This window comes from Idiotropiscis lumnitzeri, chromosome 1 (assembly GCF_059441095.1).
Source record: "Idiotropiscis lumnitzeri isolate Australia: NSW breed Sydney's pygmy pipehorse chromosome 1, RoL_Ilum_1.0, whole genome shotgun sequence".
Classification (NCBI taxonomy): domain Eukaryota; kingdom Metazoa; phylum Chordata; class Actinopteri; order Syngnathiformes; family Syngnathidae; genus Idiotropiscis; species Idiotropiscis lumnitzeri.
In genome coordinates, this window is record NC_142391.1 from 8292354 (window position 1) to 8313669 (window position 21316).

The window sequence follows — 21316 nt, forward strand, 5'->3', positions numbered from 1 at the left end:
ACTGCTAGGCAGATGTGCTAGTCACTCATTCGCCACACTACTCCAGTTTAGAGTCTCATCAAGGCAATTTGATTGAGAACACAAACAGGAAGTAACTACCAAGATAAAAGCTGTAGCAGTGTGCTAAAAATAGTTTAACAGAAGCAAAACTTGCCTGGTAATCATCTCCAACTATCATGACACTGGGGAAAAAAAAACTTCCATTCGCCGGCAAAATAGTTCATTCAGGCACTAGTTGCAGCCTAGTAGTGCACTTTAGTTTAACTCATTTATGAATCAATCATTTTTACACAAGTCAACAAATTCTTAATGACCGATTATTAATATGCCTGCCCTGAATTAATACTTTATTGATTTTTTTTTTTTTAATTATATTAAATTAAATTGACCAATATGAAAAACCTTCAGTAGTTAAGGCTATGTTGAAAGAGGATGTGTTGTCGATTTTTGGATTATTGGATGGTTAGTCGGCATTTGGTGTCGTAATGGTAGAGTACAGGAACCATGGAGGAATCTATTTAATTTTTTTTCATTACTCTTATTACCAGGCAGTTTTGATTATTTTTTTTCAACCTTCCCCAAGTGTCTCTTGGTGTCTTCACGTTTCTCTTAGTCAGTATCTATATTCTATATATTTTCTTTAACCTCCTTTTGCCCATATATCCCCCCTTTCCACACCCACCTCCTCCTCCTCCTCCTCACCTCTTCTCTGCACTTCCTCTCAACTTTACGTGCAAGTGTGTTTCCGGTCGGGCACAAATGCCGGCGCCAAACTTCCTTCCCTGTAGCCTCGAGTTGCGCACAGTAGTGGCACACTCGACTGTATTTCTCAACCACACTCTACGGATCATGGCACTAATGTGTTTGTTGGTATCAATAAGGACAATATGGGGGCCTCTTCTCTCTTACATGAACTATTCTGGATTCTGTGAGTTGAACACATAACAAATAAATGATGATGAGCTGTTGATATTGTCATCCTCCCCCCTGATGCACAACAGCCTTACTCATTTGTTGTAAACAGTACGCTATGTATCAGCTGTGCCAGTCATCTCAGCTGTCAACATGTGAACACAATTATATTTTGTGGGCCTTGGTAATTACAGTGATTATATTTCAAATGGGTGGTTGAATTGTCACTCAGCCGAGTGGGGACCAAGGTTGAGATGTTGGAAAAGCGATTTGTATTTTGCATGTTCGTATTTCCAACTTCAGAGAAAGTGACACAAAATGAGGGGTGTCTTACCGTTTTCGATTCCACGGCAGGGTGGAATCATTCAAACGACAAAAAAATAATTGTCCGACAAATGTGGAGTGTACATGTGTTTATTTGAGATAAGATTTTAGGAACAGACGGACAGGACTCCATCAGGATGGACGTAATTAATCGATCGTTAAGAACGTTAAGAAAGCAACTGGAGTGCAGTACAGGGCTGGAGCCAGCAGAGGCAGCATTGATTTACTTTCTAGGATGTGACGTGAAGAAGTATATGACATCAGGTAAAGCCTGCGGAGTCAGGTCTAAAATCAGGGTCGTTATTTTGCCGTGTGAACCTGGCTAGAGGCGTACTTCTTTGCATGTAACATTACGCCCTGGGTGGCATAATTCTGCAAAATACAGTTTTGGTATGGAAATATGAGTTCAGAACATTCAGATGGTAACTCGTCCAGGAAAAACAATATACATGGTCAAAAAGTATTCAAATAAGTTGTGTTTTCATTTAGTTTCATTTAATTTAATGTTGCGCAAAAATGACCAAATCCCGTCTTGAGTCAAACAGGTAAATATTGAATATGAATTAACTTATTGTTATCCAGAGATTTACCAACGTGTTATGGATTCTTCTTTGCTACACGTGTCAGAACTGAAAAAAACCTTGCGTAATACATCGCTAACCTCTTACCTTAATGTTTTTGCGTTAGGCCTAAACCTGAACAAAAATTTGGGGAACTTATTCGATGCTAGCCCAAGTAAAATGAATGTACTTTTTGGAATCTATATCCGTCAATGGCAGCGATTAACCATCCTGGGATTGATCTGTGGCCCTCAACACGCTCCTGAATCTTAATTCAGCATTTTACCAAGACATTTGAACCATTGTATAAAGTCCTTCCAACTTTGTGGAAACTGTTGAACTTGAGGAGTCGGGTCTCTACCCCATCAAGCAACTTTGGGTTGACTTTGACCTGAACAGAGATTGTGAGTGACGTCTGCCCTAAAAAAATAAAATCAAATAAATCTTGTGGGATGGGACAAAAATTCCCACCAACACACTCTAAATTCTAAAAGAAAGTCTTGTCTTGGATACCATCTCCATATTTCTTCCATTAACACCTCTTGGTGTACGGTCATGGCAAGGTGTCCTAATACATCAGTCCTTATTGTTCTCTGTCCTCTGATGTACGTCATCACTTTTGCCTCCTGCAACCTCCTCCTCCTCCTCCTCCTGATCCTTTTCTCTGCCAGTCGCCTCTCACCAGCCGCTTGCTGCATTCCTGCCGCAGTAATCCACTCAGGCAGCTTCCTACTCTGCATTCTGTGGGGCTCTCTCATCTCTCGCTCTATCACACTGACTCCGCGGCCTCTCTTTGCTTTGCTTTTTCTCGTGAAGCTGCAGTAAACATTTGACGGCAAAATGTGGGGAGGATGATCGGTAACTGAGCATTTTGCTGATTAAAGCAAGCCGAAGGTTGTCGGATATAGCTCGCCTTCCCATTGCTGACGTCATGTTGGTGTTTGTTAGATCAGCGGTTCTCAAAGGGTAGTGTGGCGCATAATGTCGGCGATCGGCAAGAAACATTGGACATTCCAATGAGACATGTCCTCCAATGTGGAGAAAGATGAACCATTTCTTGAGGGGAGGGAGGGATGGTTACATCAATACTCAAACTACAAAAAGTCCTTGCAAACGTGAAAAAGCGTCTTTGGACGTCGGTGCTCCACAGATACTTGTCACGATTCACTTAGCTCCCGATTTGAGTCAATTCTCAATAATTGTGTGAATATTAACTCATTCACAATCAGCCGAGTAAAAAAAAAAAATTTTTTTTTTTAAATTTAAAAAAATAAATAAATAAAAAACGATCTTTGACGTCTTTAGCCGTCAATGGCAGTAAATGAGTGAACTTCATATCACCATTATTGATTATACTGCGATTTGCGATTCAAAAGCACGGTTATTGCTCTTTTTCTCAAACAATACATTGTCTTCTTATATCATAACGTTCATTAACTATGTGTTTTGCTCCAGCTGTGTCGCTTAAGCCCTGGCACATTTAGAGGACATAGTGTGACTCTACTGATTTCTCAAGCCTGCTAACTCATCACAAAAAAAAAAAAAAGAAAATCGGCTGCGCGGTGCCATCTGCTGGAGGAAAGTGGTAGCATCACCGTTGCTTTTTGAGAAATCGTGAAAATTGATTCTGTATTTTGACATTGAATTATCGAATCATGATAAGGCTGTGACGATAATTCAATGTCAATATGTATCGCGATAGTTGGGAGATTGATATCAGTAGAAAATATTATCGATCCACCCCCCCCCCCCCCCCCCCCCGAAAAAAACAACGGAGCAGATTCGACCTATCACGGTCCAACTCATCACAAACTCCCTCCCATTTAGGAAATACAACCTGAGGCTTACGCATGCGCTGCTGAGCTTGCGTGACTCAAAACAAACAAACCAAAAAAAAAAAAAAAAACGGGTGGCGAAAGGTCGACTTGCTGGCCGACTTGAGGAAACGGCCCGTAGCTCCAGCACACGAAAGCTCCGGAGAAGCGAGGCCGGCGTACGTAGCAGTTCAGCACCCTCCCCAGACACGTATCACTAGGGAGGCCGGCGTGTGTTTGACTTTTTTTTCTAGTTCTTTTGAAGGTCAAATGATACATTATAAAATAAAACAAATTAATTAATTGTGAAGCCAATAAAGCATGTAGCAAGACTTACTTTTAATGAGTTTGTTTTCAGTTTCATTCTGTTATCTTATTATTGTTTTTCTTTCTTCCACCGAAAGGGTATATATATGCACAAAAAGCCTCATTTAGATTTTGGTTTTGGACAGTATGTTTAGTTGAAACTTCAAATTGTTTAACTGCCTAACCATTCACGTTTTGAGGATCTGTGATACACTTCTGGAATAATAAACGTGCTGTCTGGTTTTGGATATTTGGAGAGCTGGTGGTCCACCAGCTTGAGGCTACACTCGAGTTGAGACAGCAGAATCAACAGCTGCCGGTTGTAGGCCATTTTGCCTCAACTTCTTTCAGACATGATTATTCCAAAATACGTTTCGCATAATTGTACTTAACATTTAAATAAACAATTATTCTAGCCATCCTTAGCTTTTCACGGCCAATACGAACGATGAGGCATTCATTGACCTGCCGTCACCCGAATCAATTCAGTTTCAAAACAGGATTTCTGTCACGAGACATTTCAACCGCAAACATACTTGATACTTGATTCACTGGCAGTTGCTTCACACTCCGTCTTCCAGCACATCTGGGCTGAGCGTGCTCAGAAGAAAAGGGGGGGGGGGGGGGCGGATGTGAGGTAGTGGTTTCACCATAAATCTCTTTTAGCGCTTCGATAAGCCTGTTAATGCATTTGTACGCTCGGTGGCAACTGGTTACTTTTTCCCCCATTCTGGCTGGCTTGCCTGTCGATGTCACTGACACTGTGTAGGCCTGTCCTGCAAATCAAAATAAAAGTAAGCACCATCACATCACTGTTCAGCTTGAATGTGTGCGTGCGTGTCTGACTCACTTAAATCACACAGACAGGTTGTCGACACAACAAGTGTCATCATGTTGCCATGTTCTCTTGTCGGCGTTAAACTGTGACGCAACCTTTTTTTTTTCTTTTTTTTCCCCCGCTTCACACTTGAATCTGTACGGCACTTTAGGTGACATCCGCTGATAGCTGAGAGTGCTGAGGCAGCTGGAAATGTACAGTGGCTTTAAATAGCGAGTTAATGGTCCTGCCAAAGAGTAATGTTGTAATAGTTAGAGCGTTAGAATGTAATAAATAGTACACAAGGACATATTACATCGTAAAAATATTATTTTTAATATATTACCGTCTTCGGCGCCAGCCTGTGTGGTGTTGTATTTTTAGAACTCATGTCAGTGACTGTGTCGGAGAGATGAATTAATTTTCCTTCATCCACTCAAGGGAGGATTAACAGTTGCACTGTGGAAAAAATATTATTATTATTATATTTTATATAATTTATATATTTATATTATTATAATGAACTTATTAATTTTCGATGGTAGAGTATAAATGAGTTTAAACTTTAAATGGCTGTTTTTAGGAGCAGCACGTTGGAGTAGTGGTTCGTACTTCTGGCATATAGCTGAGAAGTTCTGGGTTTTCATTTTTGCTTTCTGCAGTTATGTTCTCTCCGGGCTTACGTGGATTTTTGTTGAGTACTCCTGATTCCTTGCACGTTTGCAAAACATGCATGTTCATGTCAATAAAGACTCTAAATTGCCCATAATTGTGAAGAGATTGTGAGATTCATGTTCATGTTGAGACAGATGGTCCTAGTGTTGATGGCAGTTATGTTTCTAAATGTTGATTATAATTTCGGTAATTGTAATACATAATTATTCCCGAAAAGGCAATAGGGAGATGATGCATCTTAAATGAAATCCCTTTCCTGGCATTTCTGAACTTCCCTCCATCATCTCTTGGTTCTCGCTCGCATACGGGTTCAGGGCTTCAACAAAACAGGCTAAGCGGGGGCCTGGATGGGGCCTCTTAAAAAAAAAAAAAAAAAAAAAAGCTACGGGTTACTGGGCCAGGACCAGCGTGGGTCTGCCAAACCTTGACATTCTCATAAAAGTTTATAGTGCAGGCAATTCAAACAAAGCTAATCCATTAGCACTTGTAAAATAATCAAAATGCATTAATTGTCTGTGATTATTTGTACATGTATGTGTTCAAGTTAGACTGTAAAATGTGGGTTTGTACATAAATATGGTTTATGTTACGTGAAAAAAAGTTCATGTAAACGTCAAAGAGCAAGATATTGAGCGGAACCATCTTAGGGATTTTTATGCCTCTTTCCCAGGACGGGAAAATGACGCTGACACGGACTGGGGGGTCCAAATCTTGCTGCCAATATTGTTTTTTCTGAGATAGTCTTCCAGAACTGAAATAGTGAATGTGAATATTTCTGACAAGTACCGTAATTTGCCGTGAGTAATACGCACCCCATTTTTTTCTCCGTATTTGTGTATAATAGGGTCACCTGATTTCCTGACATCTTTTATTATACTGGCAACAAGAAAGTTGTTTTTTTTGTTTTTGTTTTGGAGGGGAGGGGGTGCCAACGATATTTGAACGATTCCTGGGTAATTTTCAGCTGCACATTTTTGACAATTAATTAGTTAACGAGTCATTTGAGGATCTCAAAAATGAACAATCTTTGTTCTTAAATAAAAGTGAAACAGGTTTGTTGCGAACTGCTATTATGGCCAAATTTTCAGTTTTGATTTTCACATGAAACGTGAATAGCATTTAGAAGGTTTGGTCTTTCACGATCAAAATTGAAAGAATAATGTATGGACGTGCTTCAAAGAGAGACCATTATAGTTGCAGCGTAAAGAGAATACCAATTCTAAAATGTTCATATTTTTTGCACTTTTGCGCAAAAAAAAAAAAGGAATGTGGAAAAAAACATTAATTTTCAAATTCAGTGGCATCGAAATACCCTTCAGCCGTTCTTTCTTTCTCAGCATTGAAATGTGTGTTGACCAGTGTAAATAATATGAATGACTAAATTATCAATCATCACGTTGCAATGTTAGTCATATTTTTCGCCAAACACCGTCCAATATATACCGATACAGGTCGTAAGTAGTCTCAAAGTACGATTGACAAACTCGCCCACCCCAAAAAGCGAGTTCCGTGCCTCCGTGTTCTGTTTAAATGCACCGCAGCCTTTAATTTCTCTACCGATTTTCGTTGCGAGAGGCTTACATGACAGGACAGGAAATGACAAGCCGAACATTATGGGCTGCCGGTTTTCACTTTCTTGGAAAAATGCAGGCCAAGCACCAGCTCGCCACCATCTTGTGGCTTCCATTGCTGCGCCAGCATCTCCACACACACACACACACACACACACACACTGGCAAACACCCTGCACATGAAGATGCGGTGGAGGTTATTTTGCTTGGACTTCTTATTAACCACCATCTTTTAGGCAGAGGAGTTTGGAACCCATAAGTTGCTAATGTCAAGTGCAAGATTTTTTTTTTTTCCTTTCCCTCCTGCCTTTGGTGGGGAGAACAGAATGTACGAGAAAGGGGGCAGGCAGGCAGGAAGAGAGTGGCTAAAGCCGTAATGATATGGTGTGTGATTGTAACCTTGGTGTGTACGTGTTTGAGATAGAGTGAGAGAGAGAAACAGTTGACTTTCCAATAAGTTTTATTATCATTCCCCCTCCCCTTGGGAACATCAATATCCGACCCGTGGTGCCTTCTATGTGTTTTGATGTGTCAGAGCCCCGTTTAGTTTGGTGCAAGACACTGTAATATAGCGAAACGTACTAAATTTGGAATCATGGTTTAACATTCCACTTACAGCTGAGGAAAGCATCTGCGACGCTTAAAGCCTGCGAATGTTGACTTTTCTGTTACCCTCTCACGGATGAAATTACTTTTTTTCTCCTGCTTTCAATTTTCTTTTCCCCGCCTGTGTTCACAGTGCAAGAAGCTGAGACGGGCTTTTTTATATTACAGCGTGTGAGTTTTTAACATCAATCATACGCTCATTTTAAGATGCAATTGAAATGAATTAGATGTATCGTGGCGCAAATATCAACAGGACAATGATACAACTCTAAAAAGTGTTGTTTCTTTTTACGGGGTTGTCTAAAGCCGGTGTAGTTACACTTGTTAACAGGGATGGGTGAGTATCGATACCAGTTATCGGTACCGGATCAATCCCGATCTTATTCTCAGGTATTGTATATTAAGGTGACCGCCGATACCAGCCAACCAATACCAGTCCTCCTCGGCAGTAGTTGGTGCTATACTGCAGCAGTTTTGACACGTCCGTAAATCATCGACTGTGTCGAAAAGAAAGATTTTGCAAACAATGTTTTGTCAGTATGTGAAATTTTTTAATATAAAAAATATTAAAGGTATCAGTACTCTGTATCATTATGTACTCAAAAAGTGAATACGTGTATTAATATTTGTCTGGGAAAAAATGGTATCGAACATATCTTCTCGTGAATATGATCCAATGTTGTGTATGATTCTCCTGAACATTTTACATTCACAGTTTAAGGACAACACATTGACCCAAATCCAGAGCTAAGCGTTCTTGCATCAGTTAGTAGTCCGTAATTCAAGATAAAATATTCCAAATACTAAATGCAATGAACCCCTGTTACTTGCACAGGTAGGCCCTACCACAAACAACAAAAAAGAAAAAAGAAAGAGGATCATAAAGTATCAACACGATGCAATTAGCATGTTCTAAACTATGAACGCATGTTACATAAACGACTGTATCCAGTCCTTCCATTTTCATGCTACCACCCACCTTTACTTTTTTATTTAATCGCGTCCCCGGCCATGCCCAATACTGAAGTATTTTGCCTCAGGCCACTAAAAAAAATGGACAGCGGGACACAAATGACCGGACTTTGGACACCCCTGGTCTAGGTAATCAAACTCTCCCTTCTCCCGTCATGAATGCAGATAATGAGGGCCCAGCCCCGTGATAATCATGCTTCAGGTATGTTGATTGGTTTGGCAGAGGTGGGCCCTTGCCAGAGTCGTTTTGCACGCGCCGCTGCCCATAAAAAGCGCCCCCTCGGCCGTGCTGGTGTGCGTGTTAGAGGAGGGGCCGCTGGGGGGGAGCAAAGGCACAATGTCATGGGAGGTAGGCTGTGCAGGAGTAATTGCTTAATTTAGCCAATCTTGTCGTTCAGACATCTTTATGGATTAAGCCTTAAATTTGTAGTTTTGTAGCCAATTTTATTTGGAGAACAGGTTTTATTTTGAACATGTGTGTACAGTATATGGAACAGTTGCTGACACTGAAATCTGCCAACTATCCCACTGTAGGTAAAGCAACTGATCTGCAATTGTGCTTTCATCCAATTTGTGAAAATTCTAAAGGTGTCTGTCGCGATATAATGTGATGAATTTCTAATTCATTAAACAAACCATGGATTTGATGATATTTTGGGCTTCCCTCAATCACTCTTTCTGCAAAGAGGTGGTAATGGATGTGTGTTAGCGGTGTTATAGAGAAATGCCGCTGTCAGCAGAAACACGCAGGCAAGGAAAAATCAATGTTGGGGGAGTGTGTGCGAGTGTGCGTGCAGGCAACCTGTGTAGGCATGTCTAAATCCGCATCCACACTAACACATGTAGAACCCACACCACAGTTCCTTGGAAAAGGACAAAGCAAGGTGGAAATGAATTGCAGCATATTATAATAGCGCGTCGCTAACACACTGGACTCGAATTTAGAATAATACAAATTGCGCACCTCATTTGTATTCTTCCATTCATTGTTTTGGTTGGCCTTTGTGATGACATTTTCTTCAGTTCTATTAAAAAAAAATTAAAAAATAAATCATTAGTGCTTAACGGGTGTTTTATCGAGCTCTCCTATCCATCACTCTAGTGTCAGAACTTTTTATTAGACCGTCATTGACTAAAATGCTTTTTCTTCTCTCCCTCTCCTAGATGACAGCTTCATCTTCTAAACACCAAATTGATGTGTGAAAAGTGCAGCAAGACCGATCACAGATTCGAGGCACTTTCACACCGGCCATTGTCTAACATTGAACGTGACTTGATATCTACACAACACAAATGTGGACTTCTGCAAACGCTCAAATAACCTGAAGAAAACACAAAGCGCTAGAAGTACAATAAAATAGACTTTGTAGCCATGTCTGACATGACACATCGCCATCTGCGGCACAAGCTACAAAGTCTCAGTAGACGGCTTGACGAATTGGAGGAAGCCACTAACAAGCTGCAGAAGTCTGAAGATGAGTTGCTCGACATTCAGGTTAGTAATGGTTGACTGGTTTGTAACGATGTGCAGAGGAGAAAAAAAAATTGCGTAACCTGTCTCCCACAGGACAAGATCATCCAGGCAGAAGGCAGCAATTCATCCTTGCTTGCAGATGTCGAAGCCCTGAGGAAACGCCTCTTGAAAATCCAAGGTAAAGATGAGGAGGTACGCAAAGCGGAAGACCTCTGTCGTACCGTGAGAGAGAAACTGGAGGAGGAAGAAAACCTGACAATGGAGCTGAAGGCTGAGATTGAACATCTACAACGGAGGATGGCGGAGCTGGAGAAACTGGAAGAAGCTTTTGGGAAAAGCAAGTCCGATTGTAGCCAGCTCTGCCTCAGCCTCAACGAAGAGAAGAACCTAACAAAGAAGCTCTCAACTGAGCTGGAGGCCCTCAAAGCACGTTTAAAGGAAATGGAGGGTTCGGAGGTGAAACTGGACAAAGCTGAGCAAACTTTAGCGGCGGACCTTGACAAGCTGAAGGTATTTTGCCAGACGTTTGAGAATGAGCATAAGAGGATACGAGAGAAACAAAAAGAAGATGAGAAGATCATTCTAAAGCTCACAGAGAAACTGGAGCGCCTTGGCATGTCGGTCGATCCTGGTCGTGCAGATGTCATGAGGTCGAGAATTGAAGAGGAGCTTTCTTCCACAGGCATCCACACCAGTAACTTGACTGGACGCAAGAAGAGCCTCGACTATAACATTGGCCTGCTGAATAAATCTGAAAATGAGAAGAACAGTGGCCTTGCAGGGTCACCTGAAGAGGACAACAAAGTAAAGGAGTTGACCCAGGAAGTAGAACGGCTTAAGAACCGCCTCAAACAGCTGGAGATTGTGGAGGATGACTTGAAGAGCTCCGAGTCAAAAAACGGCGAGCTTCACGAAAAGTTCCAGATGGAACGCGACCGGTCTCGCCAACTGAGCGAGCAGGTGGAACAGCTCAGGACGCAGCTGTGCAATAAAGGTGCAATCGGAGGCCACAGAACTAGTCATGTGGATAAGCAAGGCAACGGAAGCGCTAACATCTGCCCCAGCGGACCTGCCAAGCATCTGGAGAATGGCAAAGCTGAGAATGAAGAGATTGTGAAGGGAAGTTTCAGGCAAGACAAGCCGAAATATCGGAGTGCCGCATCCGTCACAGAGCCCAGCTCGCCTAAGCACAGGGCCCGAGAGTTGTCTCCTCAGCACAAGAGAGAAACCAAGCTGAGAACTAAAGAGCTCAGCAACTCAGAGGAAAGTTCCGCAATCACCCTTAACAGAGCCATCAGTCCTGCACACAAAAGTAGGAGGACAGCCAAAACCCCAAATACTCTCGTTTCATCGGATAACGGGATAAAAGAAACCGGCAGAGTAACTGAGGAAAAAGCATACAAGGGAACAATGTATAGCTCTGTAAATACACACTCCAGTGATGTAAAAAAAGTTTCCGTTCTTAGTCGCTACCCGCCAGCAGCTAATGACCAGAAGTCCTTGAGGACAGCTCACCGACAGAGTGATGGGGACGGCAAAAAGAGCAGAATGGCAAAAATTTCAAAATTATATGGCGGCAGTGACACTGAATCAAACAACTCAGATGTTGTGCCCGAGAGCAGTACCGCTGCTCTAGAGAAGGACACAGAGCTCACCTCTGACCAGGAATCTCTGGACCCAAATCAACACCCTGCGTCTGTCACCTCCAACCTGTCAAAGGCGAATGGATCCTACAAAGCTTACAGGTCCAACGTCAATCAACTGCTGCCAAATGACCACGGGTCCGAGGGTCATTCCTCTGCTTCAGAAACCGAGTCTACTGGTTCAAGGCCCTCAGAACCAGAGACCGTGAATGAAACGACTACTGCGACTCAGAGCAGTCGGACTGCAACCTCGAGATATTCTAGATACTCCCGCGTCAAGGACTCTCATTCGGAGGGTTCTTCCTCCAGGAGCTCATTCGACGAAGAGCTCCACAACAGAGCACATTTCGCCGAGGGAGGCGGTAACACTTCATCCGGGCTCGAAGTCCAGCGCGTTTGCAGTCCCCGTGAGGCACTGAGGTCAAAAGCCGTCATCAAACCCGCCATTGTTGAGATCGACCGGAAAGAAATGATGATTTCAGAGCCCTTGCTTGCCAACGGGAAGCCCAGGATATCCACCAAACCCATGTTGACCAACACCAGTAAAATGACCAGCAGTATAACAATTTATCCCAATGACCCGAGCTCCTCCAGAACGAGCAGTCGCAGCAGCAGTGTGTCCAGTGAGCACTTGTCAGCCAGGGAACGACACACGTCCACCAGTAACTTTCTCATAGGTAAGTTTACCATCATTTGAACAGCCAGTTCAAAAATGGTTTTTTTTCCCGCTTTTGTAGAGGTTGAATTGTACGGAAGAGGATTAGGGCCATGAAGGGGAAAAAAAAAAAGTTTGGAAGGATTTTCACTTGATTCTCAGAATTCTTCTCACTTTAAAGACTCACTTTAAAATTCTGAGAATCAAGTCAGAATCCTTCCAATCTTTTTTTTTTCCTTCATGGCCCTAATCCTCTCCCGTAGAATTGTGCGTAATTAAGTCCATCTAGTCTTAGTCTCACTATATTTGCAAAAAAAATTAGTAAAAAATGGCAGCGCAGTGATACTTTGACTTATGAGTACCCCAACTCCTTATTTATTTTTAATAAGTAAAGATGAGAACACCTGGAAGAAGCTGTTGTCGGCCACAACTCGCACAAGTCGCTCACACACAGACACAGGCCACACCAGTTTATTGCTTTGCACTTTCTTTTATTCACTTTTTATACACTACTGTACATCGCTACTATTAATTCTTAAAAACAATTTAAGAAAGTATGGCAGTTTCGTCACAAAACAAAAATACTTGTCAGTCAAGGTATCACTGAATATTGATGCATAAGAAATATGTTCCTCTCCCTATAAATATGTCCTCAGATGTCTCATTTATTCACACCTCTTTTATTGGACAGGCTCTAGTAGCGAACACCATGGCAGCGTCTCAATCCCTTACGAAATCTCCATCCCCAAGAGCGAGATCACCATGCGGTCAAGCCAGGACCAGGACCCCGGAGCAGATAACCACAACGACTCCTCGTCCAAGTCCAGGCTCCACAGCACCTCCAGAGTAGAAACAGCCATGAGACACGCAGCCTACCAACACAGCAGCCTGAGCCACCCGTCTCCGGACTCTACCTCCGCTGACCTCAACGACATGGATTCGGCCTTCGAGAGCTCTAATAGCACCACCACTTTCACCAGCTGGCAAAACCAAAGTCATTCGCCGCGCTCCACGGAAGCGCATGTACCAGACACTAAGAATGTAACTGTGAGAAGCACTTGGAAGAACAAAGGCATTGCATCTGACGAGAAGGGTCGACGAAGAACGGGGGGGAAGGTGATTACGGATGAGGGTTCTGAGGATGAGGCAGAAACCGCAACAACATGGAGGGCTTATCTGGCAACAACGGTTGACTCGGAGGACTCTGCGAGCCACGGACCAAGAACGGTCGGGATTGTTTCGTCTCTAAAGGCAGCCACGAGATCCCCTGCAGATGTAAGGCAATTAAAAAATGAGCACATTCGGACACGCTGGTCGTTGGTGTTGCATGATTCCTTTGTGCTGTTGCAGAAGTACAAAGATACTGAGGAACTGCCGCTCCATCGTGGTGGAAATGCCAAGTCTCCGTCTGCGGACGCAGGAGCACTCGGAGGGACTGTGCCTCACGCGCCTGTCACCTCTCAGTCGTGGAGCCGCTCATACTCGCAACGACCACAGGTACAACTAATGCCTCCAAACACGCTGCGACAAAATAACGCCCGGGCCGATTTGTTAGTCAAGCGAACAGCAGTACATTATGTCATAGTTTCCACCATTTTCCGGTCGTTCAGTGTTAAGCTCAGCAGGCCCTGCCTGGTTCTGAGTTCCCACACTGCACAACCAGAAAAGGGCGGGACGAGAAGTGGAATTGAATAAGCTATTATCAACTGGAAAAGAAGGCTCAAAATATCGCAAAGAGGAGAAAATAGTTTTCCTATATTTATGTGCGCCACCTGCAAGATGCCTGCCATAAACATGCCTCGATTTAATTTTTTTGTATTTGTGTGGTCTTGCTTGCATACTTCCTTCCGCTAATTACTGCATCGAGTTTGAGGTTGCATGGTGATTTTTTTTGCATTGGTATCGACTGCAAATATCTTTGCGCGTGTAATATATGACCTAATGGCTTCAGCAACGGCTTATCGAGTGGGCTCCGTGGCTCCAATAACATGTCGTTCTGTCAGATTGATAAAGTCGGTTACGCAGGGAAAGAATTTCTTAAATTAATATCAAGCAAACATAAATATACCGAACACTGGAAAAGAACCATTCGTCAATGTCGGTCCAAATTGTCCAAATATTTTATTAGAGATTACCGCAGAGGATTATCCATTTATGGAACGCGATAGTGTCCCATAGATGGATTGTGGAAAAGCTACATTCAAATCTTTCAGCGAACAAACATTTCACATAGTAGCACTTTTTGCATGGCAAGGAACCGGCCTCCGAGCGGGATTACTCACCAGTCGGCCAGTCCCTTGTGGGAACAAAGAGTTCAGCAAGAAAACCTCTCAGTGAACCTACAATCAGTCAAAACGGCACTTTCCAAGCCAGAAAAAATCAGATGCCTGAACGATGATGGCGTTTTGGTATGAAATCGCATTATGGTGAAACTACGGTGCCAGTCAGGAAGAATTAAAGTCAACTTGAGAGAAAATTTGTTTATGCGAGGCAAACACGACCTCGCACTGTTGAAATACGAATTAATGCTTCGTTGTTTGGTTGGAGTAGATCTTCCAAATTTCTCCAAATGAGGGTGCGTTCCTCAAATAAACCAAGTATACTCAGAACTGGCATTGGCGTTTTTTTTTTTTTTTTGGGAGCATAAATGAGCCCGCATTGCTGTTCCACAGTACTGGAAACTCAGCTGGGGGCTGTCATCTCCAGCCAGACGTTTAAATGAATTGTCCAAGGGACTTTCCCCCCCTCAATTGCTTAATAAAGTCAAGCACTCGTATGGAGCGGTAAGGAAGCGTCCCGCCCACCACCCGCTGTAGAATAATAACCTTGGAAGATACTCTGCGGAATCGCCTCTTGTATTTGTGGAATTCTGTCATGGCCAGCGTCCACCTCATCTTCGCGACACGGCCTTGACCGCAACTCTTTCATTAGCTGAACGCTGACAGACGCATTGTAAAAGCTGGGAGCCAATGTTTTCTCTTTCCGTTTGTCTCCTCTTTTTGACCCCGTCGAACATCAGTCATCCTTGAGTGGTGCTGGTTACCTTGGAGGCGCTAGATAGGTTTTCAAAAAGAATACCCCCCCCCCCCCCCCTCCTCCTCCTCCTTCTTTCCCCGCTCCTGTCCTGCAGCTCAGTTGTGTCCATTCAGCAATGACCTGATGTACTGCCTGCCTCCTTCATTCAGTGTTTAGTCAGTTGTGCATTTAGGGAATTTCCTAAACCCATTTGCTTGATTTGCAGCCCTGATGGAACCTGGTTCATCCTGATTTTCTGGGGCAACAAAGTGGCCACTTCATTTGGATAGTAGCGGTTAGCGACGCAAATTGACCAGACTGCAAGAAAAACACAGTTCAAATGGTGGTCATTGTTGGTCTTCTCTGCATTTCTTTTCTTACGGCCAATAATGTTTGCCAGCACATTTTCGGTGGTCTGTACGATGTTCATTCCCAAGAGGTTTGGATAAATACAGCTGCAGTCAGGACAGTGGGAGGTGGGGGATTAGTGTGTGATTGCCGTGTCAAAGGTTGACAGTGGAGGTTTGTCTTATTCCGAGCTTGCTTTTAGAGCTCTTGAATGCGTCCTAAACTGGCTTGATTGGTGCATAATAAGTTGGTCCAAATCAGCGCGCCTTCATTGTTCTAAACTTTAGCAAAGTCTGTACGTTTACTCTTTGGTAGAGGACCAAGGGATGGAGAAATTGCACATGTCAGCTTGCTGTACCCCCAACGTAATCAATAGTCATTAAAGGAGGAGACGACAGTCCATTTGCTTTGAGTGGCTCTCAGCCAGCTTGACCTGAACAGTCATTGATTTTGGTAAACGTCTTTTAATTTTTATTTCTTTAACCCATGGTGTTCGGAGAGCTCATTTAAACAATGTTGACATTGTGTTGTTGTTTTTTTTTTTGTCAAAATGAAAGTGTTAAATCAAGACTAAGTTAAAAGAATATCATGTGATTAAATATTTTAACTCAGTTTTATATGCTTCAAAAATTAATTTGCATATCTTGCAAAGCCAAATTCAAACACAACATATTAGTTGTCCATCTTTAGCACATCATCTCAGAACAAAACACCCTGCTCAAGTTACCACTTGGCCTTGCAGACCAACACTGCTGCAGTGTGGTGCTTGTGGGTAGAAATAAATGTACTGTATAAGTTTTGAGAATTGTTTCCAAGAAGAATACCTGTAAATATGACTCCATTTAGCTCGTAATCAAGGATCAAAGAAAGCTATTAGAACAATCTTTGATTTAAAAATACACCTAATATTTGGTGATTTTTGCATTAATTACATGATAATATTCAAGTAAATGCCTGTTGAAAGCTTCACAAAAAATAGAAGAAAAAATGCGATTAATCGCAATTAATTCATTTACTGCCATTGACGGCTGAAAACGTCAAAGATCCATTTTATTTTATTTTTTTTAATTTTTTTTTTACTTTTTTTACGTGAATGAGTTAATGGTACATGGATTCAGTTAAGTAGGCATCAGGAAACTTCATTATTCTTACATGAATGAAATATATTTTATTACAGTTAATGAGAAAGACACCAAAAAAAAAAACTAAAAAAAAAACCCAGCAGGCCGATGTCTGTCTGACCGCAAAAATAGGTTCAAGGTCACTTCTGTATAAACTTTCATCCGGACTAATCATGCGCGACCAGCAATTTTTGCAAAACATGTCACCTGAATCCTACAACGTCGTGTCTTGGAAGATGTGATTTAATAGTTTTGCTTGGCAAGGCAAAGTCATTCTTTCAAATTGCATGTGAGACAAAGAGCAGACAGGTTTTAAGTGGCGGTGTAATTGGTTCTGCAGACACTTCTTTCTTAAATCTGCAAGCTGTACATTTTGCCCTCAGTACATATTCATCCAGACTCCAGCAGGGTTTCCCAAATTTGGTTAGGCTACATTTACACAATCTTCCCAGCGGCAACGGCTGACCACTTTGCCCGGACCGTAGTGCGTCGTGGGATTCTGACCATTTTTCCCCCCGTCTGTATTCAAGTCTTACGACATGAAGCGAGTGTTAAAGGGGAAGTCAACCCAAACATGTTCTTTTCAATAATATGTTCTCTGCAACCTACTCATCTCAAAACGGCATTTTGATTATTATTGCGTTTGTAAAATCCACCCGTTCATTTCCGGGGGCGGCCATTTTGTCACTTCTGTCGACTGAAAATGACATCACAGTTGCTCAGGGCTCAGGTAACCACCAATAACGGCTCACTTGTTTTCCGAAGCTGAGTCATGATTGGTCATTACCTGAACCCTGAGCAACTGTGATGTCATTTTCAGTCGACAGAAGTGACAAAATGGCCGCCCCCGGGGATAGCTAAAAACGTGGATTTTGCTGCTTGACTCATATTCCACAAATGCATTATTAATCAGAATGGTGTGTTTAAACTAGAGAAGGCGCATGGATTTATTTTATTGCAAATAATTTTGGTGTTTTGAGGGGGTTGGTTAAGCTTTTTCTGCTATTGAATATCAATGGGAAGAAAAAGGCTTAATTCCCATAAATTCAAAATGCTGTAGTGACTGTTCTGATATTTTTAGAGTTTGAAGTGGGGATGAGTTGATATGTACATGCAGATTTTGGTGACGCGTCATAACAGGTTAAGTGTCATAGTAGCATTACTCGCTGTGACCACAACTTTATAAACCAGTAATAAACAATATAGAATAAATGAAACAATAAAGCAGCTCACAACATTTTACATTTGACCCAATAAAATGCATTTTAGTTCCCGCCCTCCAAATTTAGAAAGCCTGATTGAGAGCGGTCTGTCAAGTTCATGCCTAATAAGCAAGACTGACTTCAGTGTTTTCTTTGTTGCCAGACGCAATTTCCTATTTAAATGTGGCATTTCGTACCATTCATACACGTGAACAGGAGCCGCTATGTGGGACGACGCCAGAACTTCTCTGCCGGGACACATTAACAGCATTTATAGCGGGCTGACGTTCCTCTTACCCAAATATTGACTCAAAGCCACACGTGGACAAGTTCTCACACTCGGCAACCTACTTTACTTTCGCTTGAACTGTAAGAACATTTGTTCTAGAAGACGTGACGTCTTATTGTAATGTAAGGAAAGTATGCGTCTCGTCGAGCTCGAATGGAGAGGGGGCAAAAAAGTTGTTTAATGGAGTTCCCAGGCGGCAGAAGTTGTTTGACTCCATGCAACTCAGACGTGAAGCTGAAAATCGAGGCAAAATATGCTTGTTGGTTGACAAGATATTTCTTCTGACCAGATGGCGTCAAGCATTTCACTTGCTTCAGGCATGTTTTTCCTTAAAGATAAATTAGTCATCAATCGAGATAATGTTTCCCATTGAAATGAATGGAAATGCTTTTAATTCGTTCCAGTCCCAAAACTAAGTTACACTTTTTAACTTACTTTATTTTTTTATTTAATTGGTGCGTGGTCATAAATATAATGCAATATATAAATCATTCAAAAGGCGCTATTACAAAGAAATGAAACACTTCACAACATGATAGCTTTTTATTGCTAACTAAAGCGGGGGCAAAGGGGAGGAGGGCTGCAGCTCCTCCATTGAAATTGTTTTCTTCCATTATAACATGGGGACAGTCTGATTTACCGTATTTTTATCGGACCAAAAGCGCACTTAAAATCCTTTCGTTTTCTCCGAAATCATCCGAGTTCCTTGTAATCTGTTGCGCTTTAGATATGGATGTCAGCTTTTCAGTTCGTCGGCTTTAATTCAAATCACTCCCTATTACGTTTCCGTTCTCATTCTCAGCACGTTTTTGTAATACCGGAACTGAAATGTGTCTAAGAATCGTTGAGATACCCTGTGGCACCATGCTGCCCCTCACAGGTGACTTGTTGTAATCATATTTTTTTTTCTCCTGTGTTGTGTGGGGAATCTCACATTTTAGAAATGAATAAAAATGTAAAAAAAAAAAAAATCATCTTATGTGTACTTCACTTTAGATCACAGGGTAGCAAAATCTTTCTACCATTTTTCAATTCATAAAGTAAATGTTTATTTGTCACAAAAAAAGCTGACCCTGCAACTTTTCTCACTTTGTGTAAAGGTGGTTTTTAATGTTCCCAATCCATTCGCCTGCTATTATACGGACTGACATTTTAAACGCGCTGCGAACAGAACTTTGCAAGCGTCTTTCTGCTGGCAGTAAGGAAGTGCGTGAAGCCACCTTGGCTCACAGCTTGCTGACCATAGAAGGAGAATATTGCCACCCGAACGTTTCCTCCCCTCAGCGACTCAGAGCAGGAAGTGACCGCAACCGGCACGCCCACTTTGCAGGCTTGGCCGGCGACTTATTTCCTGTCTGTTGCCCTCCGAGACGCAGCGAAAGCAAGTCCAGCAGTGCGCTAATCGAAGCCAATTAGCCAGAATGCCTCTTAAAAAGCAACTCCCGAGTCATTAAACCGCCAAATATAAATACAGGGCTGGAAATGAGTGCAAAATTCTCACTTTGCGAGGTCACTCAGGTTGTGGATGTGCCCTCCTAGACACTAAATTAGAAATCTCTTAACTCTGCACCATGTGTTGGCTTTCAATTTTTTTTTCCAGGGCGTCTGAGTTTTTTTTTTGGTCCATATGGCAGGCTTCAGATGATCTTTTTATATTTTTGAAATGATACATAACTTTTTGGGGATCATAGCTTATAAGATATTTAAGGGTTAAACTTAAAATGTAGGCTTTATTTTGTGTTTGTATTGTCATTCAAATTAAGACCTGAGTGCTATGCTGTTTTTGGTTTTTAGGTTTTAAAAGTGGTCGACCTATTTTTGACATCTGTATGACTATTACAACGTTACTTGTACAGTTGCCATAGATTCGGAATTCAAAAATCTTAAAATGAAGTTTCATCCAATTGTAAAATCTCGAGCGCTTAGCGATCCCACTTGTTGCTCGTATTTCGTGAAGAGGAGGTCTTCAATTTGATCCTTCAAAAGTTTCATTAGAAGTGTGTCAATATCGATTTTACATTTGTAAATTCACCTTTACGTGGATTTTGGAGGGATCCTTTCCTCCGTTTACTGAAAAACTTGCCAATTTGTACTTTTGGGGCTCATGCCAAAACCATGTCTATTTTAGAAATATTGTTTTGGCGCCATCGGGTGGCATCTTGGTGCTCAGCATCGAGGCTGACCTGAAAGGAGCCATTTTTCTGTTTTGTCTGTCTTAAGGTAATTACAAACGTTTTCACATGGGCGTCGATTAATCGTGGATTAAATGCTGGATGTTCTCGATACCGCCTAGTCATGGTGACAATTTGATTTGCATTTGATTCGTTATTGGACAAACAACATTAATTAGCACTCAAAAAGGAATTACGTGAAATTAGAGGTTCCACTGCGAATTTAATTTAGATTCAACTTTAGACTAATTTTCCCACCTACTTGAACTCACTTCTATTTTTTTTCCTGCCCAGGGTGCAAATACCGACCATGTCTCGTGGAGACAGCATCTCTCCGCCACAAAATCCGTCCCCCTGGGGAGCTCCTACGATCACTCGGCCAAGACGACGGGGGTGTCGTCCAGAGGGGAGCAGTGGTCCAGTCGAGGTCAAGCGACGGGAAAGAGCGGCGCAGGGAACCGGGTCTGGACTCATCGCCAGGCTGAACATCATTAGCGCATCTTGAGGGAACCCAGGTGAGATGAGGTCATCCTTCCATTAGCGCATGGAAAATGCTGAGCTGTTTTTCTAACCTACTTACTGGGTAACTGTGGATGGTTTTGAGACGATTGGCTTACTTTTACCAAAGGTTGGGTTAATTATTTTCACCCACCAGGTTGGGATGGAGATTAGCTTTGGGTGGGTTGAAGAAATGAAGCCGATGCGAGTGACGTGCTTTGACAAACGGAACGTTACTTCTTTTTGTTAGAAAATGTTGGGAATAAACTTTTTAACCCAAGATATGCTGATGACCGAGTAGCCCAATTCTTGGTAGCTTTATCTCATCAGTATGGGTAATTTT

General features: G+C 42.2%; 1 protein-coding gene across 2 annotated transcripts in view; it reads left to right on the forward strand.

The window, feature by feature from the left end:
* Positions 1-21316, forward strand: part of luzp1 (leucine zipper protein 1) — a 52801-nt gene that overhangs the window by 26236 nt on the left and 5249 nt on the right. For both annotated transcript variants that reach the window (XM_088314272.1, XM_088314282.1), the window contains 5 exons: positions 9722-10052; positions 10125-12351; positions 13021-13604; positions 13680-13826; positions 20770-20990. In XM_088314272.1, coding sequence (XP_088170398.1) covers positions 9930-10052; positions 10125-12351; positions 13021-13604; positions 13680-13826; positions 20770-20970 — 3282 coding nt within the window. In that variant the 5' untranslated portion in view covers positions 9722-9929 and the 3' untranslated portion in view covers positions 20971-20990. The remainder of the gene's footprint in view (positions 1-9721; positions 10053-10124; positions 12352-13020; positions 13605-13679; positions 13827-20769; positions 20991-21316) is intronic.